Source organism: Bombina bombina, chromosome 10 (assembly GCF_027579735.1).
Source record: "Bombina bombina isolate aBomBom1 chromosome 10, aBomBom1.pri, whole genome shotgun sequence".
In the NCBI taxonomy this organism is placed as follows: domain Eukaryota; kingdom Metazoa; phylum Chordata; class Amphibia; order Anura; family Bombinatoridae; genus Bombina; species Bombina bombina.
Window position 1 is genome coordinate 28412909 of NC_069508.1, and position 27269 is coordinate 28440177.

At 36.5% G+C, this 27269-nt stretch overlaps 1 protein-coding gene across 1 annotated transcript in view; it reads left to right on the forward strand.

The window, feature by feature from the left end:
- The first annotated feature begins 702 nt into the window (after positions 1–702).
- LOC128640677 (calcium-activated chloride channel regulator 1-like) overlaps positions 703–27269 on the forward strand; it is a 58289-nt gene continuing 31722 nt past the window's right edge. The window contains exons 1-7 of the mRNA XM_053693108.1: positions 703–861; positions 2286–2426; positions 5445–5598; positions 7011–7131; positions 22405–22570; positions 24687–24911; positions 26439–26663. Of these exons, the coding sequence (XP_053549083.1) occupies positions 703–861; positions 2286–2426; positions 5445–5598; positions 7011–7131; positions 22405–22570; positions 24687–24911; positions 26439–26663 (1191 nt within the window). The remainder of the gene's footprint in view (positions 862–2285; positions 2427–5444; positions 5599–7010; positions 7132–22404; positions 22571–24686; positions 24912–26438; positions 26664–27269) is intronic.

Genomic DNA, 27269 nt, shown 5'->3' on the forward strand with positions numbered 1-27269 from the left:
AATATGTGTGGGTACAGTAAATGAGTAAGAGGAAAATTACAGCTAAACACAAACACCGCAAAAATGTAAAAATAGCCTTGGTCCCAAACGGACAGAAAATGGAAAAGTGCTGTGGTCATTAAGGGGTTAAAAAACATAATTGATCAAACATGTCCAGTATACCCATCATGCCCACAAATAAATATTGTTCATATTGTTGAACATGTATCATAAAAACCATTGTAACCAATTGCAAAACAAACCAACTCAATTAACCCTTTGAACTCATTTGTTGCTTCAGTGATCAGCATCCATTATTCACAGTTCCTAATACCTTTGTAAGAAAAGGGAAATCAGATATTGTCTGTTTTTAAAGTCTTGTCTGTGACTGGCTCAGAAAGATTGGGATCATTTTGTTAAAAAAAATCTATTACAGTACTAATTTTTGATTATCTTGAAAAAAAATTGGAAAGATTGGAATAGCCCCTTCTGTTAAAAATAAAACCTTATAATATTTATTGGGAAATTTAAAAGAAAACAAGGAAGTAGAATATTCACAAAAAAATACATTATCATATTTGCTTGATTTCAACACTGACTCATCAAAACTTATCCTCTAACTTGTCCAGTGATGGAATGAAAGCAGATACAGCAAAGTAAACATACAAATCTTTCAGGGCTATATATATACGTGTGTTTCATGTACAGTCTATCATTTGTACAATGGCACTCTGCAAATTGTGTATATTAGGGATATTGCTGCAAGTTCTCTATAGAACTAATTGTTCTATGGTCAAAATTAATAACAATGGATATGAAGATATTGTGATTGCAATTAATCCGAACTCTACAGAAGATGCCAAACTAATTACAAGTATTCAGGTAAGGGCAAATGCAAACAACTTTTTTTTATGGGCACCAGAGATACAGAATCAAATGCAATCAACCAGATTAATAACGTTGCATACATATCAGAACTGGATAGTAAAGTGTAGACATTCTAAAATAAATATTCTAATATGCCACTAGACTTGATAACATTTAATATTTACTACTATGTCAGTATATTCTTTGCGTATAACCATATATTTCTCCTCTCTGTTATCCTTTGCTGACACTATCTGTCTCCTAAACCCCCATCATAATTTTTACGACACCCCCTCCTCCCCCGGCATTCAGACCTCTGTAACACTTTCTGTCTTTCTAGCCATCCTATGTTTTAAGATATAATCTGTAAATTCCATCAAATTGGTCAGTATTGCTTCAGACTTGAAAAAGGAAGACATTCTTCCGAAAGCTTTCATCTTATAAATATATAGTCAGTCCAATAAAAAAGTATCATTTCTCAATGCAATACTCTTGTTATTTTGAGATATATATTACTATGGTACTTTGATAAACTATATACAAAATCATGTGCACATGATAGATAGAAAGATAGATAGATAGATAGATAGATAGATAGATAGATAGATAGATAGATAGATAGATAGGTATTGATATGTAGATAGATAGATATTGATATGTAGATATATAGATATTGATATATAGATAGATAGATAGATAGATAGATAGATAGATAGATAGATAGATAGATAGATAGATAGAGGTAAATAGATAAATATATAGATTATAGATAGATTATAGCTAGATAGATTATACATAGATAGATAGATAGATAGATAGATAGATAGACAGATAGACAGACAGTTATTGATGTAGATAGGTATATAGATAAAAAGATAGGTAGATAGATAGATAGATAGTGACAACTAGATAGATAGATAGATAGATGTAGATAGACAGAAATATGAAAGCTAGATAGATAGATAGATAGATAGATAGATAGAAATTGATTTAGGTCAGTGTTGGCCTACTTCCTAACATATAGAACAATATTTTAGAAGCCTTAAGGGGTCACATATTTCCTTTAACTACCCAGTGGCACAAGACTAGGTTTAAAAGGTAAAGTTTGCCCTATATCTGCTGTTCTCCCCTACAGAGGGCTATTTTGAGTAGTACCTACCTTGTTTGTCTCCCTTACCGTAAGTCATCAGAAAATACATTTTTAGTGCTATTTTTTATGAAGCCACACTTGCTATGGCACACTCACTAAGGTTTGCTTTTTCCTAGTGGGTGCAAGAACTGGTGCAAAGAGACACATGCGGCCCTTGGGACTCCAGTTGGCCATCCCTGTTATAGATGACCAAATATGAACATTGCTATAAGTTTGTGGTTAAGATCTTGTACTTTAACTAAACCTATGAAATACTGTATTACTATATAATATTTTCTTCCTGTCCCAGGATATGATCACAGAAGCCTCAACATATTTATATCAAGCAACAAAGAACAGACTGTTTATAAGAAGCGCTAAAATATTAATTCCAATGAACTGGTCACCAAATAGCAAATATTTAAAGCCAAAAACTGAAACCTATGACAAGGTAAGTTGTAAAGTTACTTCTCATTTACCTTAAGACCCTATTGCATCATATAATAATAATACTAATAATAATAATACTAATAATAATAATAATAATAATAATAATATAATAATAATAATATAATAATAATAATAATAATAATAATAATAATAATAATAATCAGTATTTGCTGAAATGTAAAGAGCCTAAAAACTCAAGGATTTTTTATTTTCATGTAATAGAAACTATGAACCCTAAGGCTAAAGGTTTTCTTACTACTTCATTTAGCAACAACATATTACATATTTTGATGTAAATAGCTGTAAGGAAAAATAATGGGCTAGATTACAAGTGGAACGTTAAATTATCATGCGCCCGCAAACAGGCAAATTTAATAAAAAAAAACCCTGCACTAGGCAGTTTTGGGCCTTTAAAGTTGGCGGGTGTGGGGTGTTAGAAAAAAAAAGGGCACTGAAAAGTGCCTTTACATTACGGTCTATGGGAACTCTGTGTTCCCAGTAAATATATATTTATATCTATGCTTATATACATATATATTTATGTGTTACTATATGTATATACACATATCAACACATAAATATACAGTATATGTATATAATCATATACATATATATTTACAAATTGATGCCCATCACTGCGCTACTTACCCTCTGCACTGCGCGAGTTCTCATGCTGTGTCCCATGACATGAGTCCGAGGCTCCCATATGAGCATAAGGAAGCGTGCTCTTGTGAGTTTAATTATTCCCAGCAATACATTGCTTTCAACTTGTAATACAAGCGCACATTTACCGTGCGCTAGTATTATTAAGTGGAGTGCTAATATCGCTTTCAAGAAAATTAAATTTAGCGCTCCACTTGTAATCTGACCTAACATTTTTATTCCATTTAGAGACTTTTCATTACAACTTGACACAGGCATATTGGCAAAAGGTTTTAAGTGCATTTAAAAAAAGAAACAACATTTGTTTTATAATTCTTATTTTCATCTTTTAATCTAACATATTTTGATTTTATGTCCATTTAAAAAAAAATAATAATAATTTTGATTCACGTGTGCACTAGTATATGTGTTGGTTTTTTTTTTAACTATAAGTCATAAATATTTTTGGTAATGTTTAGTAAAATTTTGGAGAATATTTTTGCAATAGTTTGTGCATACAGAGAATATATAAAGTATTCAATAAGATTTGATATTTTTATATCATTATGTTCCTATGGAAAACTGAGACCATCATGAGAAATATATTAATATTCTGGTATCTTTAAATTTATATGCAAAATTGAAATAGTAATATTTATAGCATGTGAAGTATAACATTTGCATTTCACTGTTGGTATTGGCAATAAAGTGATATACAGGTGGCCCTCGATTTACGCTGGTTCAATTTGCGCTTTAGTCATGTGACTATTATTGACAAGCATTGAGAAGCATTGCATTGATAAAAATAGCCAGTAGGTGGAGCTGTCCGCTTGTGTTGCAGCAAAGATATGCAAAGCCAAGCACAGAAACAGGCTGGAATTAATTAGTCTAGCTAGACCTGAGCTATTGAGCAGATTTCATAGGAACAAGATCTTCCTGTTTATAAATCAGTCCAGATTGGAATGCATAGAAAGAACTGTTTGTAGAAAAATGCCAGTAAAGTCTGTGTTGTGTGATTATTTCCTAAGGTTTATAATGCAGTTTAGCAAATGTTTATGTTCATTTTACTTAGTTTAATTATATATTCTGTGTTGTGTGATTATTTTATTAGGTTTATAATGCTGTTTAGCATTTAAAGTCTTAATTTCAAAGCTTTAAAAATAATGTATTAGGTGTTACTTACGAAAATTTTGAGAGGAGTTTGGAACCTAACTCCCTCACTTCCCGTTGACTTACATTATAAACTGAGTTTCAATTTACAACGGTTTCGATTTACAACCATTCCTTCTGGAACCTAACCCCGGCGTAAACTGAGGGTTACCTGTATTAATATTTTTATTTTAAATAGTGAATATTTTTTAATAAAAATATTTAAAGGGACATAAAACCCAAATGATTCAGATAGAGAATACAATTTTAAACAACTTACCAATTGACTTATATTATCTAATTCTCTTGGTATCCTTTGTGGAAGAAGCAGCAATGCACTACTGGGAGCTAGCAAAAAGCCAATGACAAGAGGCATATATATGCAGCCACCAGTCAGCAGCTTCTGAGTCTACCTAGGTATCCATTTCAAAAAAGGAAATAAAGACAACAAAACAAATTTGATAATAGAAGTAAATTGGAAAGTTGTTTAAAATCACAAGATCTATCTGAATCATAAAAGAAAAAAAAATGGGATTATGTCCCTTTAAATTTAAAACTTTTACAGTAATTAAACTTTGTGCCCATAACTTTCAAAATCCTAATTATAACCATTTTATATTATAAATATATAAATATATGTAATGATACTGCAGTTATTCTTTATTTCAATTTCTTTTACGGTAATTTGTTGTATGATTAATGGGACATAACAGAGCAAAAGGAAAATGCTCTATTGTTTCAGATAATTTTATTATTACACTGTTACTAAAACATAATTATCTGTTTAACCCTTCAGATGAGTTAAACACATGGTTAAATCCAGCTCCAGAGCAGTAATGCATAACTGGGACCTAGGTGAACACATCTGGTGAGCCAATGACAAGAGGCAAATAAATGTGGCCACCAATTACAAGCTAGTTCCCTGTAGTGCATTGCTGATACTGAGCCGACCTAGGTATGATTTTCAACAAAGGATACCAAGAGAATAAAGTAAATTTGCTCTGAACCATGTAAGTTTAATTGTGACTTTCATCTCTCTTCCTCATCTTTTGGGTTTTAAATGAGAGCTAACTTTTACCATATATAGTATAAAATATATAAATATAATAACCTTGTGTATAAAAACGTCAGTGCAGATTATTCTCTCACAATTATTAAAGATATAGGCACATGTTTAAGCTTGTTATTATTTACATGTCATGCTGATGGTGTTTGATAACTGCTTTAGGCAGATGTCATTATTGCAAATCCATTTTGGAAGTTTCCGTCACAACAACCGTATACTTTGCAATATGGAGGATGTGGAGAACAAGGAAGATACATTCATTTTACACCTGATTATTTGACAAATGACGAACTGAACAAAGCATTCGGGCCACAAGGTAAAAAAAAACATCAGAAAATGTTTTCATATACATGCTTGAAATGTCAATTTTTTGGAATAATTAGCACACATTTAGGCCCCCTTGGGTCATGTGCTTGCGATCCACTGGTTAAACTCTGGTGAACTCACTTTTATGTCCCTTTAATCAGGTTCAGTTCTAGACCTAATGAGACATTAGTCATAGTCCAATTTTTGACCCCTCTTGAGACATTAATGGCTTGCACCTGTTTGTGTAAAGGGTCTTTTCATATGCAGAGGAAGGGGGAGGGGAGTGACTGCTATTTCCCACTTGCAGTGGGTGTTCCAGCTACCTTTTAAAAGAGCTAAACTGGGAGCTTCTTAGTAAGTTTTTAAACAGTTTTATACTGGATTTTTAGATCACTATCTGTGCATCTTATTCTTTATAGTAGTGTCTATTACATGCAGTTAAATGAACATTGGTGTACACTGTCCCTTTAAGTGAATAGGCACTGAGCACTTGAATTCACATGTCAAGGCACCCACAGACACCAACATGCAAACACTAACCTGCAACCACAGACACCAACATGCACACACTAACCTGCAACCACAGACACCAACATGCACACACTAACCTACAACCAAAAACACCAACATGCACACACTAACCTGCAACCAAAAACACCAACATGCACACACTAACCTGCAACCAAAAACACCAACATGCACACACTAACCTACAACCACATATACTAACATACACACACTAACCTGCAACCAAAAACACCAACATGCACACACTAACCTACAACCACATATACTAACATACACACACTAACCTGCAACCAAAAACACCAACATGCACACACTAACCTACAACCACATATACTAACATACGCACAGATGTACACCCATAGATCTGGCACCCACAGATAACAACATGCAAACAGAAACATCCACCCACAAATAATAACATGCAGATAAAGACATGCACCCACTGACAACAACATGCACACACATAACTGCAACCACAGACACCAACATGCACACAAAAAACTTCACCCACTGACAACAACATGCACACACAAGTAGGCACTCTAACCTATCAACAACACCAGCTACATACTGAAAACTGAAGAAATCCACAATCCACATTAATAAACCCAACAAGGTATCAAGTGCAGACAAATAGGTGCCCACAGATACCCACCTGCACAGATACAGGTAGCTAGATATCACTGTTTCCCTATAGAAATGGCTATTTGCACAATCAAGCACTCACACTCAGCTGGGATGAGTGACTGCTGCTGATTGGCTCAAAGACCAAAGCAAGAATATCTGTTTAGCTAGATAAAATGTTTAAATTTGTATAATAATGACCATGTTTGGACTAAACACACACAATACATCTCCTTGCAAGAATCTTTTTAATGGTTGTTTTTATTGCAGGGAAAGTATTTGTCCATGAATGGGCTCACTATAGATGGGGGGTGTTTGATGAGTCGAATAAAGAAGTTCCTTATTACATATCAAATAATGGTGACAAAGAAGCCACAAGGGAAGCCACAAGGTAAGACTCTTACTATTTAATCATTGTACTTTACAGTTCAATATATATTAGCGCTGCGGAATCTGTTGGCGCTCTACAAATAACCGATAATAATAATAATAATAATACAGCACTATCAAAATTAATATTTTAGTCAAAGTTTGTGTAACTATTCTACTAGATTACTTGCAGACGTGATTTAACTTTCATCGGTTTAACTCATTAAGTGCTAGATTACAAGTTGCGCTGAATTTGTCACTCTCGCTCGAGCATTAACTTTGCTAGATAAGGGTTGCAGACAGGTTAAGTAGTAGCGGTTTTCAAGCCACTGTTACTTAACTAGCATTTCAGGCTCGCTCTAAGTTAGCCTATAATACTGGGGCTCTAAAGCTGTTATCGCAGCTTGGTAAATAAAACCCTAAATAATTAAAGCTTAATGTTATTTTAATGTCTCTTTAAATATAACATTGACTTAGAAAGAACTAAGATAACTCATTGTTTTTCTAACTTTACTGAAGGATATGGGACATAAGAATTGCTTAAATATAGTTATTTAGGATAAATCTCATCCTTGCACCTGATTGTATAGTCTTTATGAACCAGTATGCCATTAAAATGAATGGTTCAGCTTCATCAAAGTAGTTGTAGGGTCTAATTATGTAAGACTTTATTACAAAAGTACCAACCTTATTAGAAATTTTTGGCTTTCAAAGACCTCATTGAAAATCATTTTTCAAAATCAACCAAGTGAGGGAAATAATACATAGTATTATATTTCTCTTGACCAATATTTAAACAATTGGTTCTTTATATTAATTAGGTGACACAACATATTTTAAGGGCATAAATGGAGATGCTAAAATGTGTAGGTTTTACTTAATCATGCGTGGCACAAGGTATAACATAACCATGGGATTTCCAAAACTCTACTCAAATGCTTAGAAAAGTCTTAAAGCTTCACACTTTTGGGGACGGAGCTTAGCCACACAGGCCGATGGCAGCTCTGTGATAGAGATCCTAGGCCCTGTGGTAGCTACGGTGCAAATAACAGGCATGTAAGCCTTTAAATTCACATCACACTCATGACTCATATAAAAGGGATCAGGGACATAGCCCCATCATCGTTCGGAACTCGACCGCTACAAGCAACCAGCATGGATTACCATCGGGCGTGCTGCAGCCCACAACACTTACAGCTGCATTCCACGAGCCAGCACAGATCCACCATCTCAGCATCAAGGCAACTGACATCCCCACTGTGCATAGCTCCCAGTAAGATTGTTGCCACAAAGAAAAAGTTGGGGGAGGCTAAGAGTGGTGGGGGTGTTACAGGGTTTTTGAACCTCAAGAAAGGTATTTATAGGTGCGGAAAAAATAGATTTCTTACCTGCCTTACCTGTTATTTGGCATGAAGAAACATTTTTGTGTCCAATTCTACAGGTGAGACTTTCCCTATCAAAACCAGGATGACATGTGAGAGCACATATCTGAGCTATTTGATCACATGTGTTTGTGGGAAACAATATTGTGGTCATACCTGTAGGACCCTTAGAACTAGATGAGGGGAACATCAAAGGAATGTTAAGAAAAACTACACAAAACAGAGTGTATCACGCCATAGTGCATTAAAACATGGGGGAAAAGAAGATATCTATAAGATATTACCTATAGAAGTTATATCTAAATACATATATTACAATAGGTTCAATAGACTCCGCCAGAGAGAAACCTACTGGATTTGGAAATTAAAGACCTTGTCCCCAGAAGGTTTAAATGAAAACATAGATCTGGCAAACAACTTAGGAACAAGATTCCCTAAACAGAAATGCTTTATTAGCACTCTTTGCCCAGACTGATTTTAGAGGCAGGAAACATTTAAAATATAACCTTTATTTAAACTCTTAAAAGATGGGTAAACAAAATAATTAAAATCCCTATCATGAGTGATTATGATGTGAAATTATCAACGTGTCACCTGAATTGAAGGGGGTTGTGTGGGACGATGTGGTCCTAATTGTTGTGATTTTAAATCTATCAGAGCGGCATGGTTGTGATTAGACTAGGGTATACACATTGCCCCAATAGCAATAGAATTTCTATATATGGTGGCTACGTAATGATATACGTGGTAGTATACTGTTTAAAGACCACAGAATCTCTATTAAACTGCTATCTCAGTTCACAAGGGCTAACGATATTAACAACGCAAAATACAATAGTTGTATAATAGTTGCTCTTGTAAGAGCTAAGAGTATGTGATACAATCAATAACCAACTCATGTTAATATCTGGAACTTAGATAAATTATAGTGGACGCCTACTAGTCCAAATATTAGCGATATTAATCAACTGCACTTGTACCTTTAAAATAGGGAGTTAGTTAACAATCGGCTAGATTATGAGTTTTGCGGTAAGAGCTGCTCGGTACACCGCTCACCTCCCTATAGCGCTGCTATTACAGGTTTTCATAAACCCGGCGTTAACAGGCAATAAGTTGCTCCATACAGCACTCCAGTACCAGTGCTGCTTTGATCTGGTTTTATGTGCTTGTGCACGATTTCCCCACAATCTGCTGCCCCCGACATCGCCGACCCCTACATTACACTTATTAACCCCTAATCTGCCGCCCCAACATCGCCGACACCTACATTACACTTATTAATCCCTAATCTGCTGACCCCAATGTCGCCGCCACCTACCTACACTTATTAACCCCTAATCTGCCGCCCCCAACATCGCCACCACTATACTAAAGTTATAAACCCCTAAACCTAACCATAAGTCTAACCCTTACCCTAACGTAACCCTAACACCACTAACTTTAATATTATTAAAATAAATCTAAATAAAAATTACTATCATTAACTAAATAATACCTATTTAAAACTAAATACTTACCTGTAAAATAAACCCTAAGCTAGCTACAATATAACTAACAGTTACATTGTGGCTATCTTAGGTTTTATTTTTATTTCACAGCTAAGTTTGTATTTATTTTAACTAGGTAGACTAGTTAGTAAATAGTTATTAACTATTTACTAACTACCTAGCTAAAATAAATAGAATTTTTCCTGTAAAATAAAACCTAACCTGTCTTACACTAACACCTAACCTTACACTACAATTAAATAAATTACATTAATTAAATACAATTAACTAAATTACAAAAAAAACAAACACTAAATTACACAAAATAAAAAATAAATGATCAAATATTTAAACTAATAACACCTAATCTAATAGCCCTATCAAAATAAAAAAGACCCCCAAAATAAAAAACCCTAGCCTAAACTAAACTGCCAATAGCCCTTAAAAGGGCCTTTTGCGGGGCATTGCCCCAAAGAAATCAGCTCTTTTACCTTTAAAAAAAAATGCAAACAACCCCCAACAGTAAAACCCACCACCCACACAACCAAACCCCCCAAATAAAATCCTATCTAAAAAAACCTAAGCTCCCTATTGCCCTGAAAAGGGAATTTGGATGGGCATTGCCCTTAAAAGGGCATTTAGCTCTTTTTCCGCCCAAACCCTAAGCTAAAAATAAAACCCACCCAATAAACAATAACCCCCGAAGATCAACTTACAGTTTTTGAAGACCCGACATCTATCCTCAACGAAGCCGGCAGAAGTCCTCCTCGAAGCCGGCAGAAGTCTTCATCCAAGCGGCCCGAAGTCTTCATCCAAGCCGGCAGAAGTCTTCATCCAGACGGCATTTTCTATCTTCATCCATCCGACGCGGAGCGGCTCCATCTTCAAGACATCCGGCACGGAGCATCCTCTTCAATCGACGGCTCTTCCAGAATGAAGGTTACTTTAATGGATGTCATCCAAGATGGCGTCCCTTGAATTCCGATTGGCTGATCGAATTCTATCAGCTAATCGGAATTAAAGGATAAAAAATCCTATTGGCTGATGCAATCAGCCAATAGGATTGAGCTTGCATTCTATTGGCTGATTGAAACAGCCAATAGAATGTGAGCTAAATCCTATTGGCTGATTGGGTCAGCCAATACGATTGTAGTTCAATCCTTTGGCTGATTGCATCAGCCAATAGGATTTTTTACCCTTTAATTCCGATTGGCTGATAGAATTCTATCGGCCCATCGGAATTTAAGTTACGCCATCTTGGATGACATCCCTTAAAGGAACCTTTATTCTGGAAGAGCAGTCGATTGAAGAGGATGCTCCACGCCGGATGTCTTGAAGAGGGAGCAGCTCCGCGCTGGATCGATGAAGATAGAAAATGCCGTCTGGATTAAGACTTCTGCCCGGTTGGATGAAGACTTCGGCCCGCTTGGATGAAGACTTCTGCCGGCTTCGATGAGGACTTCTGCTGCTTCGTTGAGGATGGATGTCGGGTCTTCAAAAACTGCAAGTGGATCTTCGGGGGTTAGTGTTAGGGTTTTTTAAGGGTTTATTGGGTGGGTTTTATTTTTAGATTAGGGTTTGGGCGGAAAAAGAGCTAAATGCCCTAGGTTTTACTGTTGGGGGGTTGTTTGTATTTTTTTTTTTTACAGGTAAAAGAGCTGATTTCTTTGGGGCAATGCCCCGCAAAAGGCCCTTTCAAAGGCCATTGGTAGTTTATTATAGGCTAGGGGGGGTTTATTTTGGGGGGGGGGGGCTTTTTATTTTGATAGGGCTATTAAGATTAGGTGTAATTATTTTAAATATTTGATCATTTCTTTTTTACTTTGTGTAATTTAGTGTTTGGTTTTTTGTAATTTAGTTAATTGTATTTAATAAATGTAATTGATTTAATTGTAGTGTACGGTTAGGTGTTAGTGTAACTCAGGTTAGGTTTTATTTTACAGGTAAATTTGTATTTATTTTAACTAGGTAGCTAGTAAATAGTTAATAACTATTTACTAACTAGTCTACCTAGTTAAAATAAATACAAACGTAGCTGTGAAATAAAAATAAAACCTAAGATAGCTACAATGTAACTATTAGTTATATTGTAGCTAGCTTAGGGTTTATTTTATAGGTAAGGATTTAGTTTTAAATAGGAATTATTTAGGTATTAATTGTAATTTTTATTTATATTTATTTTATTTATATTAAAGTTAGTGGGTGTTAGGGTTAGACTTAGGGTTAGGTTTAGGGGTTACAGGTAAACAGGTTTAGGGGTAACAGGTAAACCCCCAAAATAAAAAAAAACCTAGCCTAAACTAAACTGCCAATAGCCCTTACTGCCTTTTGCAGGGCATTGCCCCAAAGAAATCAGCTCTTTTACCTGTAACAAAAAATACAATTGGCCGCGAGTCTGCAGGGGGCGGCGTTGCACCAGCAACTCTTGTGAGCTGCTGGTGCAATGCTGAATACGGAGAGCGTATTGCTCTCCGCATTCAGCGAGGTCTTGCGGAAGATCAGGTCTGCAAAATCTTTGTTAAATTGGCCTCTATGTGTACATACAATATTGAAAACATAGATCTGGCAGCATTTTAGTTTGTTGTTTTATTTAGGGGTTGATGTTAATATGGGTACTTATACACATATACCAAATTTGACTATTTTTAGTTGAGGAGATATGTGTGTCTGTATATTGTTGTATATGGCTCTGTATATGAGTAGAGATTTTTTTGTATTTTTACTGCATATGTTATGATGCACCCTTATGTGAGCAAATGATGATACTTAATCAATTGGGTTTAACTGCAACAATTGTAAGTCGTATACAACGTTACAATGTTACAATGTGATAATTGTGATTGTCCAATACAATTTTACCTGGCCCAATACTGATGTACATCATTAATACTGGGGAGGTTTGCGGTTTAACAGCAAATGAGTCTCTGTTTATAATAATGGGTGTTTTTATGTTTGCTCTCCCTCTTTTTGACATCAGTGATTGGCTCTTACCGTGGTTTTAAAATGTGTATATTATAACTCACCATGGCAACCGCCCCGTAACGTGGATTCATTGGTGATGTAACGTCATGTGGTGCAGAAGTAGTTACGGGTCGACTGAACATTGCGGTTTAAGAGGTGTTTGTTTACAACATGATCACGGAAGATCTAGAAGGTGATCAAACATTTATTGGGTAAATGGATGTATAATATGGTAGTGTGTTTTTACTATGTATACATTATGTAACATCTTTTGTATTAGTAGAGATATCATATAGGGAAGGTAAAGGACATATAATAGGTATAACACAGCAGTAACTGATTAAATGAGTAGTCAAATGAGAACTCAAAGATTCATTGCTATTGGTTGCTTTGTTGATTACCCAAATGTTTTAACCTGTGCAAACTAATTGTTAAAGGGACACTGAACCCAATTTTTTTCTTTTGTGATTCAGATAGAGCATGAAATTTTTTTTTTTTATAGTCTTTATTTACAACCAACAATATGTACAGAATACAAAAAAGAAAGAATTAGGTTTTTTTAGCCTTGTACATGGGACCACCAAACAAAAGTAGAAAAGTACTTAGCATGTATAAATAATCCACAAGGCGCATGTGTTTCCCATTTTGACTACTCCTTGTTGGGTTTTTATATTTTATAAAGGAAAGGAAAAGAAAAAAAAAAAAAAAAAAAAAAAAAAAAGGGGAAAGCCTTCACCATCTCCCCAGCAGAACTAGTTCAGAGTTACGTAAGGGATATATCAAATATTCAATCTCCGTGGGAGAAAGAAGTTTTATAAATGCTGACCATTTAAGAAAGAATTTAACAACCTGGACATCATTATCAACACTAATATTATATTGTTCAAGAATGCATTGTTTTTTTAAACAATTTTTAATTTCTGATATACTAGGGACCGTAAGCGTTTTCCATTTTTTAAAAATAAGATATCTGACAGCCAATATAGTTATATTAATAAACTTCACATTGAGTTGTCTATCTTCTGGGTCAGAAAAAAGAAAAATTATATGTTTGCCTATCCAATTTAATGATGAGAGCTTTAGTATCTTACAAAGCCAAAATTGGACTTTGGACCATACGTTTTTAATTTTAGGGCAGGTCCATAACATGTGCAGGAGGTTTGCAGAGGGAAACGAGCATTTAGGGCATGTAATAAAATTCATACTGCCGCATCTCGCTCCTTTTTCTGGTGTAAAATATGTCATATGTAACAACTTCAAATGAGATTCTCTCCATGTGGCAGAAAGGGTTGTTTGAGTAACCTTTCGAATTGAGAGAGAAGGTATTTTAGATTCTACTTCCTGAGATATCAATGTGGCCCAGTTAATAGCAATTTTATCAAGATTAATTGTGCCCCTATCGGAGACAATAATCAAATAGCATGGAGAAATTGACATGAGTCTATTTTTTGCCAGAATGAACCAGTTTTCTATGCGCCCCAATGACCAATTCCAGCCATACTCGTTCACTAACTTCATAGCATAATGTCTAGCCTGAAGGTAGGCAAAGAAGTTTCTCTGGGAGATATTGAATTCCACCCTCAGAGCGTCAAATGATTTCACACATCTTTTTTCTATGTCAAGTATCTGAAGAACATTAGCAAGCCCTTGGGTCTTCCACTCTAAAAAGATTGAAGATGGTGTTCCTAGCTGAAATTGTGGGTTCCCCAAAAAACCTAGAAAGCTCGACACCCGATGTTCTATTCCTAACAAAGTACATATCTTCCTCCAAGCTAGAATTATATTATAAATAGATCTATAGCGTTTAACTTGGGGTGGGATATGAATAGTGTCGAGATGAATCAACGCAATTAGTGAATAAGGATACAAAATACTGCTCTCTAAGTCATTATTTGTAACATAATTATGAGCAAAAAGCCAATCTGCTAGAATACGAACCAGAAATACATAGTTATATACTCGTAAATCAGGTAAAGCCAGGCCTCCGGATCCTATTGGAAGGGAGAGTTTTACAAGTGATATTCTGGATTTCCTACCCTGCCACAGGAAAAACCGGAGTTGTGAATTGAATAAACTCAAATCGTTCTTTCTTAAAATTAAAGGAATATTTTGAAGGACATATAGAATTTTTGGTAATAAGATCATCTTATAAGCTGCTATGCGTCCAGACAAGGACAAGGGTAAAGTCTGCCAGTTCTTAAAAACTGATTTAACCTTATTCAACACAGGAGGAATGTTCAGGGAATACCAGGAATCAGGATTACTTGAGACATTTATACCCAAATATCTAAATGAGTCATTCACTATAGAGAAGGGTACATTTATAGGAGAGCTGTCTGTGTGCCTTATCCAGAGAAGTTCAGATTTCTTTATATTTACCTTATACCCTGAAAAGGAACCAAACTGTTGTATAGTTGATAAAAGAGTAGGCAAATTTCTACGTAAATTAGAAAGATAAATGAGAATATCGTCAGCATATAATGCTATTTTCAACTCCCGCCCAGCCACCCCAATCCCCTCCAATCTCTGTCTTATCATTATAGCAAAAGGTTCTATAGCAATATTAAAAAGGAGCGGGGAAAGGGGACACCCCTGCCTAGTCCCCCTATGCAGAATTATTTCTGGAGATAGCTGGCCATTTACTATCATTCTTGTGGAGGCTGTACGATAAAGTTTTTCAATAAACTTAGCAAATTTACCTTTTAGCCCAAATTGTTCTAATGAAAATAGAAGATGATCATGGTAAACTGAGTCAAAGGCCTTTTCGGCGTCAATAGCCAAGATTGCCAAGTCTGGAATACCTCCCTCCTCTGAATGATCAGCATCCGTACCATTCGCAAAGTAATCCAAGGTAAGCAGGAGTTCCCTTATTTTGGCTGCAGAGTTCCTATTCTTCATAAAACCAGCCTGATCTGGGCTAATAATCAAGGGAAGAAGGGACTGGAGTCTCTGGGCGAGAATCGTAGTCAACAATTTATAATCGGTGTTCGTCAAAGCTATGGGTCTATATGACTCGGCCATTCTTGCATCTTTGCCCTTTTTTAAAATTAAAGACGTATATGAAGCTGTAAAATTAGATGAGGGTTCATTTCCCTCTGTGTATATATAGTTGAATAACAAGGTTAAATCAGGTATTACAGTGGAGGGTATCATTTTATAAAACTCATTAGGTATTCCATCCGGGCCAGGTGCTTTGTTATATGCCAAATTTTTAATTGCCTTTGCAACTTCTATTTCCGTAATGGGGGATTCAAGTTCCTTAATTAGACTAGGTGTTAATGTTGGAAAAGAAATTTCTCCCCAGAACTTCTGACGTTCTGTGAGGTCAGAAGTCCTGGGGGAGTATATTCCCTTATAGTAATCATAGAAAATTTGAACAAAATCCTGAGAGGAACTAAACATCTGTCCCTCTTTTTCTAGAGAATCTATTAACTGAGAGCCTAAATCCTGCCTCAGCAGTCTAGCCAGAAGTTTTCCCGTCTTGTTCCCATATTTGTAAAGTTTCGCAGAAAACCGAACTTCCTGCTGAGTAGATTTATAAAGTAGGAATGAGTCTCTCTCTTCTAATGCAGCAATATATTTAACCCATTTCTGAGACGTCTTTTCTAATAAATATGAGTTATAAGCATTTGTAACTGCGCGAAGAAGTTCATTTTCACGTTTTTTAAATTTCTTGGTACGCCTAATGGTATATGCCAAAATTTCCCCCCTCAACACTGCTTTAGCAGTTTCCCAAAACAAAGAAGGACGGGCTCTAGCCTCCGCATTAAACAAGGCAAAGTCCTGAAACTTAGTTTCGAGGAAACTTCTGAATCCAGAATCAGCAGACAAATATTTAGGAAAGAAAAACCGATTATTTGTATGTGAAGGGCCAGTCGTATAAATCTCAAAGCAAATTGGAGCATGATCCGATACCACAATAGGCAGAATTTGAGCTGATACTTTGTGTTTACAAAGTCTTTCATCAACCAAAAATAAATCAATCCGTGACAGTGATTTATGTGCTTTTGAGAGACATGTAAAATCACGTGTATCCGGATTCAATATCCTCCAAATATCCTTAACTCTCAAGTTAGAAAAAATCCTGGAGAACAACTTTGCCTCGAGATTATCTCTTTTGGTTTTTTTGACTAATGGCTGCTGCCTCATCCTATCAATTGGGTATTGAGGAGCCATATTAAAGTCACCAGCTAAAATTAAAAAACCCTCTGCACATGTCATAAGCCTGGCCTGAAGCGTATCCCAAAATGAGGGACTAAAAACATTTGGGGCATATACATTGCATAAAGTGTACAAAACATTAGCAACCTTAATTTTCAGTATGATATATCTCCCCTCCTCATCTGATTCACTTTGTATTATCTCATATTTGAGTTTTTTACCCAGAAGAATAGCAACTCCCCCTTTTCGGCTAGAACTAGATGAGAAAAAGACCTCCTTAACCCAAGAAGATTTTAGTTTAAGAATTTCTTGAGTCTTTAAGTGGGTTTCTTGTAAAAAAGCAATAGCAGTACTTATTTTCTTCAAATAGGAGATTATCATTTTTCTCTTAATAGGAGAAGTTAACCCTCCTATATTCCATGAGGTAAATTTAATCCCAGTCATTATAGTAGATATCTATGTTCCAGAAGGGAAGATGGTGAAGAAGAAGAAAAAAAGAGAAAAGAAAGAGAAAAAAAAAAAAAAAAAAAAAAAAAGGGAAAAAGAAAACCCCAAAACATGCGACTGACCCACCTGAGCCGTATGTTGCCCATTTGCTGAAAAGGGCCCATCTTAAGGGAAAAAATGAGAAATAACAGATCTATTCTAATTTTTACCAATAAGGAAAAAAAAAACTAGATAGTGTGTCACCTCAACTGCTCAGGTGTGCAGTTTTTGGTGAAAAATGATTCTGCCGTACTGGCAGAATCAAAAAAATGCAAAGTGTTGTTGCACACAAGTCGTAACCTAGCAGGATGTAAAATTGTCGCTCGCAGCCCCTGCTGTATAAACTTAGTGCATACCGGAGCCAACTGCCTTCTTTTTGAGGCAGTTTCAGCTGCATAGTCCTGGAATAAAAGGATTTTTGTACCTTCCAGTAATATAGGTTGATTTTTACGAAAGGCTTGTAGGAATGTAATTTTGTCCTGGTAATTCAGGAATTTAGCTATGATTGGCCTTGGCCTCATATTTTCTTTGGATAACGGTAATGACCCTAACCTGTGCACCCTTTCTATAACTGGCTGCGTTTGAGGTATGTTCAATAATGCTGGTAATGTTTGTGTTATGAATGTATTTAAATCCTCAAACTGCTTCCCCTCAGGTACCCCCACTACTTTCAAGTTATTGCGCCTGGCGCGATTTTCCAAATCTTCTACTTTATTTTGCAATTTAGCAAGGGCTGAGGAAGTGGCTTCTAGTTTACTGTTTTGAGCTAGAGTGAGATCTTCTAAGTCAGATACTCTCTGTTCAACTTCAGAGAATCTTTCCGAGAATTGTTTGACTTCTGTAACTAGCTGCGCAATATCCTGTTTGATTTCTATTCTAAGTGAATCAAACTTAGGTGCGAGAGCAGCAGAGATATTTAAGACTAGAGACTGTGTATCAGCGGAATCAAGTAAATTTGATGATTCTTGGGTTACCAATTGTGGCTCACCCACAGGCTCTGTATTGGGTTTATGTTTTTTATCCCTCTGTCTAGCCGACATGACTGAAGGTGATGTGCGAGATTGTGTGTGTAGAAATTTATCCATAAAATAATGGGAGTGAATTGTGATAGGGAGCAAAAAAAAAAAAAAAAAAAAAGGAAGAAAGAGACAGACTAATCTACTGAAAAAGGAGAGAGAAGTGAAGGATTTGTGAAAAAGTGAACACTTTTGTGTAGGTTATTTTCTCCTCTAAAAGGAGAGAAAGAAAAGAAAAATTAACCGTGAACTAAGTGAGTCAGGTTCAGTCAAGCTGGTGACAAGATAAGATATATCAAATCACAGAGAAGGGGTCCTGCTGTGGAGCCCACAGTTTTCTAATCTTTAAGAAAGCCCTCATTAGTGATTAATATATCGTTCTAAATTTTCAGCTAAGAACAGAAAAAAAACAGTATTTAGCAACTCAAGTCTCCTAGTCCTAGGCCATCAGGTCAATATTTTATAAATTTTAGAAAGAAATCAGCTTTTAAGGTACTTTTAAGCTAATTGATACTCAGATTATTTCACCTGTGTGTATCTGGCACACCAGATTACTTGTAGACTATTAACACACCTTTAAACTAAATGTAAATCACTGCTATGAAACCAGTACTCCGGATAAATTTTAACAGAGCTTAATGTAGCTTTAAAAGTTGAGCAAAGCTATATAGGGTAATTCAATATTATAATACGTTTGCTGTGGGTCTGTGAAAAAAACAAAAGAGACCCCCAGTCAATTAGTAACAGTCTGAATGGTTCAGGAAATATGAAGATACAATGTTTCACATTTTGCTGCTACAAATTAACAACATACAGTTTCCAAGAGAAATATATACCAATTAGAAACTAGGGGGTTCTAAATTTTAAGTTGTCATAAATACAACCTAAAGAAAACAAACCTAGCCAATTTAGGTATTATAAAGCGCTTATAGGCCAGTAGCCGTTATTTAAGTCAGGGTCAAACACACCTCTAAGCTAAATATATTTTACTTTTTTGAAGTCAGTACTCATAGTATATTTTAATACCGCTGGATGTGTCTTCAAACTTAGGTAGAACTACATGGAGTGGCCCGGTGTTATAGTACACTTGCTATGGATCTAAGAGAGAAGCAAGCGAAAACCCCCAGTCAGTTAGTAACAAACTAAATAATTCAAGAATAAAATAATACAATGTTTCCCTTTTTGCTGCTATAAATTAACAACATGCACTTTCAAGGAAAAATATATAGCAGTTAGAAACTAAGGGGTTCTAGGTTTTATCGTAAATAACAGCTAAAGAGAACAGATCTAACAAAATTAAATGTTGTACAGTGCTTGCAAGCAATAGCCGTTATTTATATCAAAGTCAAGCCGGCTGTCATAGCTTATAGATTATATGCAAACCCCAGCAAAGGAAAAAAAAAAAAAAAGAACAAGTAATAAGGATCCAGTACTGAGTCAAGTCATTTCAGAATAGAGGCGGCTAAAAAGGGAAAACTGCAAGTTTTATCCCAGGAGTTCTACGTTACCCAGAACCAATAGACCAAGCTTTGAGCAGGGGATAACCAGCGATCATCAGCCTCAGCCCCCCCTGACGCAGCATCGGTGGGAAGGGGAGCGTCTTCCAGGTCGAGGGAACAACGTTTGCCGAAAAACAAATCAGCAGACTGCAATACACAGATACCAATAACCTCGTCTCCTGCGTCTTTTTCAAGAAAGCCGGTCAGCTACTCTCAGGGGTGTGACTCATATACTGCCACAGTCACTCCGCCAGCCGACACCGACAGCACTCCTGAGTCTCAAACACCTTGGCTAGAGGCAGAAGAAAGAAGGCAGAGGCGGGAAAGAGGGCATCCACAGCTACCACTCCAGCAGCTCCACGTTATCCTCCCCGGAGCCAGCCCTGCACCAGGGATCGACCCGTCTCCTCCAGCAGTGGCCCCCCCTCACGCAGCACCGGTGGGAGGGGGAATGCCACTTCAGCGCAGGGATGCAAGTAAAAAGAGAAACAACAGGCTACACCATCCGCACCCACTGCTCTAGCCACAGTGCCGGTGTGAAGTACAGGTAACTCCAGCTCCAACTCCTAGGTATTCAGTAAACACAGGAGAGCGGTAAGTTAGCAGAGTCCACACGACTTATGATAAGTGCAGCGCCTCTCAGCTCCGTCCTCGGTTTCAGTTTATTCGGCAGTGATCGGGAGTTTGACTTGTCTTTTAATTGAACACTTCTTCTTGGGTTGCCCCGGCTTAATAAGGAGATTGTGTGACAACAGCCGTTTTTTAAAGAGTATTAATTTTACTGTAATGATAGGTCCTTTTTCAGAGCTGCTATCTGCAGCTATTTAGTGCAATGTCAGGGCACTATGAAGTTTCCAGCAGCGGTGATATTCAGCAATACAAGCCACCCTAAACTAGAGGGTTTTGGGCGCGGTTCCACACCAACAGCTTGTAGGTAGGAGAGATCAGGACAGGTGCAGCACCTGATCACACACCTGTGCTCCTCCTCCGGAAACTCCTCTAGAGCATGAAATTTTAAACAACTTTCTAATTTACTCCTATTATCAATTTTTCTTCGTTCTCTTGCTTTCTTTATTTGAAAAAGAAGGCATCTAAGCTAATTTTTTTGGTTCAGACCATGGAAAGCACCTACATTCTTGCATTTCAAATAAAGATACCAAAAGAATGAAAAGAATTTGATAATAGGAGTAAATTAGAAAGTTGCTTAAAATTGCATGCTCTATCTGAATCACGATAGAAAAAAAATTGGGTTCAGTTTCCCTTTAAGCTTTATACGTGGCTTTTTGTGTGTTCATTTTTTATGTATCTGCCTGAGGAAGCAGTGCCATTAGCACTGGGGAACGCGTTGCAGTTTGTTTTTAACTTTTTATGAATAAAATACCCCTTTGCATATAGGGGCTTTTTACTTATTGATGGTTTGATGAGCATTATTCTGGCTGCTGAATAATTTAGCCTGATCACACTCCATCCTTGGGTTATTTCAATCCTACAATTGGATCCGGTTTGCCACGGTGAGCTAGCTGGGGGGATCTGATCCAGCCAGCCTGCCTGACTTGCACTGAATTATAGTGCATTCCCCTTGTAAATATAAACCTATGGTGGGATTACAGGGTTTGTGACATCCTCAAGTTTGTGGGATAACCTGCTCCACTGGAGCACCTTTTTTCCTTTTTGTATTTCAGTATCTATCTGCTTGATTCAAAGAAGAGCAGATCCTGGTGCCATAATACTACCAACGGAAGCCTTTAGGGGCGCCTTTGTTTTATAAGGACCATTACTTAAGGACTTATTTTGGTAATTGTACAATTTTAAATGCCAACAGCGTATGCTGTCGGCATTTAGCAAGGTCGAGCAGACATGATTTGCTACCCTTTTTTCTAAGGATCAAGAATGTTCAAAATGTTTTTGAACATGCACCTTGTAATGTAATCTAGAAATCAGTTTTTGTTCCAAGGAGCTAGGACCATCCTGAGCTGAGATATTGAGGTTTTCTTATCGGTATAAGTAAAATGTGTTGAGCACCATGACACAATGCGATAGTTAAACCATGCCGTAGTTAAACCAAGTAAAATAAAAATAAAACATTGGTGGTTTTGCGATGCCAACACATACAGTAGAGGTAATCAGTAAAAAAAAAATGTTAAAAATAAAAACCTATGTTATATCACTTGAGATAGATTGACCCTCTGTTGTCTGCTGAACCTGAACTTCAAGGAAAACTTGTCTGCTGAACCTGAACTTCAAGGAAAACATGTACATATCTCATTTACATTTTAAAAATATATAATTTTTTTCTGTGCCAGGTGCTCCCTTAGTATTGAAGGTAAAAACCAGCAGAGGTACCAAGGGAATTTGATCGATTGTGAAATTGATACTAGTACTGGGCTTTATAAAGAAGGCTGCGAGTTTTACCCTAAGAAGGACCAGTTGATCAAGGAATCCATTATGTTTTCTCAGGACATGACACATGTGAGTATTGTTACATTTAATAAGATAAGTGTGTACCTGTCAGTCTATCCTCATGTGCTGTGAGTTGTTGCTTTTACTGTATTATAATAAAAGGAGTTTCAAGTTTAAAGGGCCCTTATAGTTGAGAGATTTTATGCTCTAATTCATAAAAGCAAGTCTTTTTAAGGGTAGCGACCCTGCATCTCTTTATATTTAAACCCCACAAAGGGTTAAACACACAGTAAAATACTGCTCAGGCCCCGCCAAGCACTGCTGGTCTCAAGCGGAAACTGCTCTTGATCGAATTAGAAGTGCTAGTCACATGGCGCGACTGTGTAACTAGTGCTGCTGATTGGATGAATGTCAGTTTCTGCTCAGCTGTGCTCTGCGGGTGCCAAGTGGTACTTCTATTCTATGGGGGTTAAATACATAGAGGTGCAGGGAAGCTAATCTTAAAAATGACATGCTTTAACAAATTAAAACGTCAGTTTTCTACTATAATGGCACTTTAAGGCTGATAGTAAGTGAAAAATCCTTTCGATATATACTTACTGCTGAGAGTTGTTAGCTGATCAGTCTCTGGGGCCAAATTATCAAGCTCCGAATGGAGGCTTCAGGCTTGCCGAAAACAGCAGTTATGAAGCAGCGGTCTAAAGGCCGCTGCTCCATAACTTGTCCGCTGCCTCTGAGGCTGCGGTCTTCAATCCACCCAATCCTATACGATCGGGCTGATTGACACCCCCTGCTAACGGCCGAAAGGCCGCGAATCTGCAGGGGGCGACATTGCACAAGCAGTTCACAAGAACTGCTTGTGCAATGATAAATGCCGACAACGTATGCTGTCGGCATTTATCGATGTGCTGCGGACATGATACGCTACATCATATCATGTCCGCTCGCACTTTGATAAATTGACCCCTCTGTATATTTTTTTAAAGGGGCACTAGCCTTTTATGATTCAGGCACAGCATGCAATAAGAAAATATCCTTTTTATTTCTATTATGAAACTGTGGACATTTTTTTAATGTGCACACTTTCTGATGCACTAGGGTTACCAGCTGTCCCTCACAAACATACTGGGCATCTCTAGTTGATTTTGTAGAGGTGGTATGTGGGTTTACTCATAGCCCCTTCCCTTGACTTCACTATATAGGTTTTTCACAAATGAGTGGTGATTATATTTCCCATTGGCCGCCAATAACATGCAATAATTAATGTTATCTCTTTACTGCCAGTAACACACATAGTAGTAATGCAACCCTCCCTTGACTGCCAGTGGCACACACAGAAATCTTACCCCGTGTCTTGTTTTTTTTTAATTTACCTATCAAAACTATTTTTATTTTAAGTAGAAACCCAAGGTATTGATCTAGGTCCATTTTGGTATATTTAATGCTGCCAACTGCAATCATATTGAAAAACTTGTAAACTATTGGATTCTCACTGAAATTATCTACATACCACTTGTGTAGTAATAATACAAATTATGAGAGATGCATGGCTTTGCCATTGCTTTTTGGTAATTAAAAGTCAGCTAATTGCAGCTGTGCTTCACACTTCTAATATTCCAGACAGTGAAGAAGTTAATTGAGTAGCTTGTAAGGTTAACTGTAGTGTAGAGATTAACCTCCCACCTGACACCTCCCACTGCTGCCTGAGCCCTACTTGATCTTTCCCAAACAGCTCTCATTCCCCCTTAACCTCCCCAATTGTCACCACCCTCTTAGGTATTGGCACACAGTCTGCTAGTATGCATGTTTAGGGCATATTTTACTTCTTCTTTTTTGTAGGGATCCCTCTTCAACCCTCCCACCTCCCGATCCCTCCCAAGCAGCTCAAATCTTCCGCCCTCTAACTGGTAGCAGTCAGTACACAGATTTTAGTATTTATTTTGTATTATTTATTAATAAAATGTTTTTCTGAAGTGTAGCAACCCACACTCTACCTCCCCCAAGCGATTATTGATAGAGCTGATCTGGCTTCATTTGGTAAAGGAAGAATGATCATCTGCTCCATTACCATATGAAGGTAGATAGATAGATAGATAGATAGATGATAGATAGATAGATAGATAGATAGATAGATTAGATACAGTATATATAATCATACAATATTATTAATGTTTTTTATTTTCAGGTAACAGACTTCTGTGATAAAAATACGCACAATGATGAAGCTCCAAATCTGCAAAATAAAGTGTGCAACCTTCGCAGTACATGGGATGTTATCATGAGTTCTGATGACATGAAGTCCACAACTCCAATCACAAGCCCCAGCATTCCTGTCCCTTCCTTCTCACTTCTGCAACATAAAAACAGAGTGGTCACTTTAGTGCTTGATGTTTCTGGCAGTATGAACGATGTAAGTGTTCTATAATGCTTTTTGTCATTATGTAACATACGAACAGCTGATTGGCTTCTGCTCAGAACATGAACGCTCTTCAGGGAACACCAATGCATATATATATATTTTAGTGAATGAAGAACAATCCTGTATATGATATACTACATACAGTGTAAAACAAGATTTGTTGCATAGCTAATCTGATAGCAATCTGAATAGTGTAAACTGGAGTAGGAATTTGATAGGGGAGTAAATAGCAGTGGGGTGGTTGAAGTGATAAAAAAGAGGAGTGAAAATGACATAGTGGAAATTAGAGAAAGAGAGATTAGAGGAAAGTAATGAAGGTGAAAATTAATGATTGGTGAAACTGAGACTGTATTTTAGGGGAAAGTGTCTTAAAAGGACAGTCTTGAAAGCGATATGGATGGCTGACTTCCAGGGTAAACAGGCTGTTTTGAAGGCGTTAATGTAATGGAGTCCACCATGTTGGAGCCTAGGTTTTCCCCGGTTTATCTCTTCTGCTGAGACAGATAAAACAGGCAATAAAAAGAGAGTGCACAAAAATATGTGTGGAAACCCTCACCTAGATTATGAAATTTGCACTAAACGGGGTGCGAAACAAACGCCAAAAAGATTAGATTAGGGGTTAATACGTTTTTACTAGTGTTTGCGATGCAGAAGGGCGTCGGTTTAGGGGTTAATAGGTAGTTTATAGGTGTTAGTGTACTCTGTAACACTTTAGTTATGAGTTTTTTTTAAACATTTTTGTTGAGCAAAACTCATAACTACTGCTTTCAGATGGCGGTATGGATCGTCTCGGTATAGGCTGTAACGCAAGCATTTTAGCCTCAACTCACAACCTGTAATACCGGCACTATGAAAAGACAACGCAAAAACGTATTTTTTTAAGCGCGGAATGGATGTTGTGTTACAGGCTAAAATGCTTGCGGTATAGCTATACCAACACAACTCGTAATCTTGTGTTCCTGCCATTATGCTAAAATTGCCATTTTTTTCAGCGTTAAAAGCCGTAGCACAAAACTCGTAATCTACCCGAAAGTTAGGCAATTACCTTAACAATCCTATATTCTACACAGCCTTGTTTTCAAACACTCATTTATTGCCTTTTTATGGCTTAAATATTTAAGCAACTAATATAATAAAATATATATATATATATATATATATATATATATATATATATATATATATATATATATATATATATATATACATACTATGATATCATTTAGATTTAACATATAACCTCATAAAACTTAACCACCAGTATATCAGGCTCTGGTCTAGAAAGGAGTTAATTCCAGAATCCCACTTTCTTAGACCTTCTAAATGTGCTATCCACTGCCCTTCCATCAACCCTTCCACTAGTCCCAGTTGGGTCAATAAAAGCTTCATTACTGTTCTTTTCTGAGAATTGTCTACCTTGTTACCTATAATATTCACTTCCATTGATAAATCTGGCCATGATTCATGTGTTTAATCTAGAAATACTAATTTAGTTATACTATTTTACCATTATTGCAGAATGATCGTATAGGACGACTCTACCAGGCTGCAGAAGTATTCCTTATTCAGATCATAGAAATAAATAGTTACATTGGAATTGTCAAGTTTTCAAGTTCTGCATCTATCATTTCAAACCTTCGGCAAATAACTGATGATACCCAACGAGTAAACCTTAAAAATCTACTCCCAAAAACAGCAGTTGGAGGAACACATATTTGCTCAGGAATCAGGTCTGGATTACAGGTAATATAATTGAGATTATTTTTATTTAGACAGCATTTCTTGCTTAATTTGGACTGATATTAATAAGCTATGCTCACCTACTTTTATTGTTTTATACAATCTTATTATTAGGTGTGCATACAGCTTCAGACAATTGCAATTTGTCCAAATGTATGCCGATTCAGACATTTGTCAGAGACCCGGATATCTGAATAAAATGTTGAACAAAATGAATGAAAAATGTACTAATACGTGACAAAAAATATATATGTAAATATTTATAGTTTTATGATGCACTTCTAAAGGAAGTATTTAACAAACTAAGACTATGATCACAATCTATCTGTGATTTGCTCCCAAAAAATGCTATATCATATCGTTGTTAGAACCTTACCACCGTAAATGTGTTTTCAACTGAAAAGGTTTTTCATGTGATGAATCCCTCTTTTTGAAATTGGCACATACAATAACCCAAGCTCTATACAAGTAACCCCTTTGTTCACTCGGAAAGAAAACACTCAATTTGCATGTGTGATATAAACCTATTGTTATCATGGTACTGTTAGGATCCTTCAGATATTTTGCTATCAAACCAATCCTGGCCGGTAGTCTTGTTATCCCGGCGTC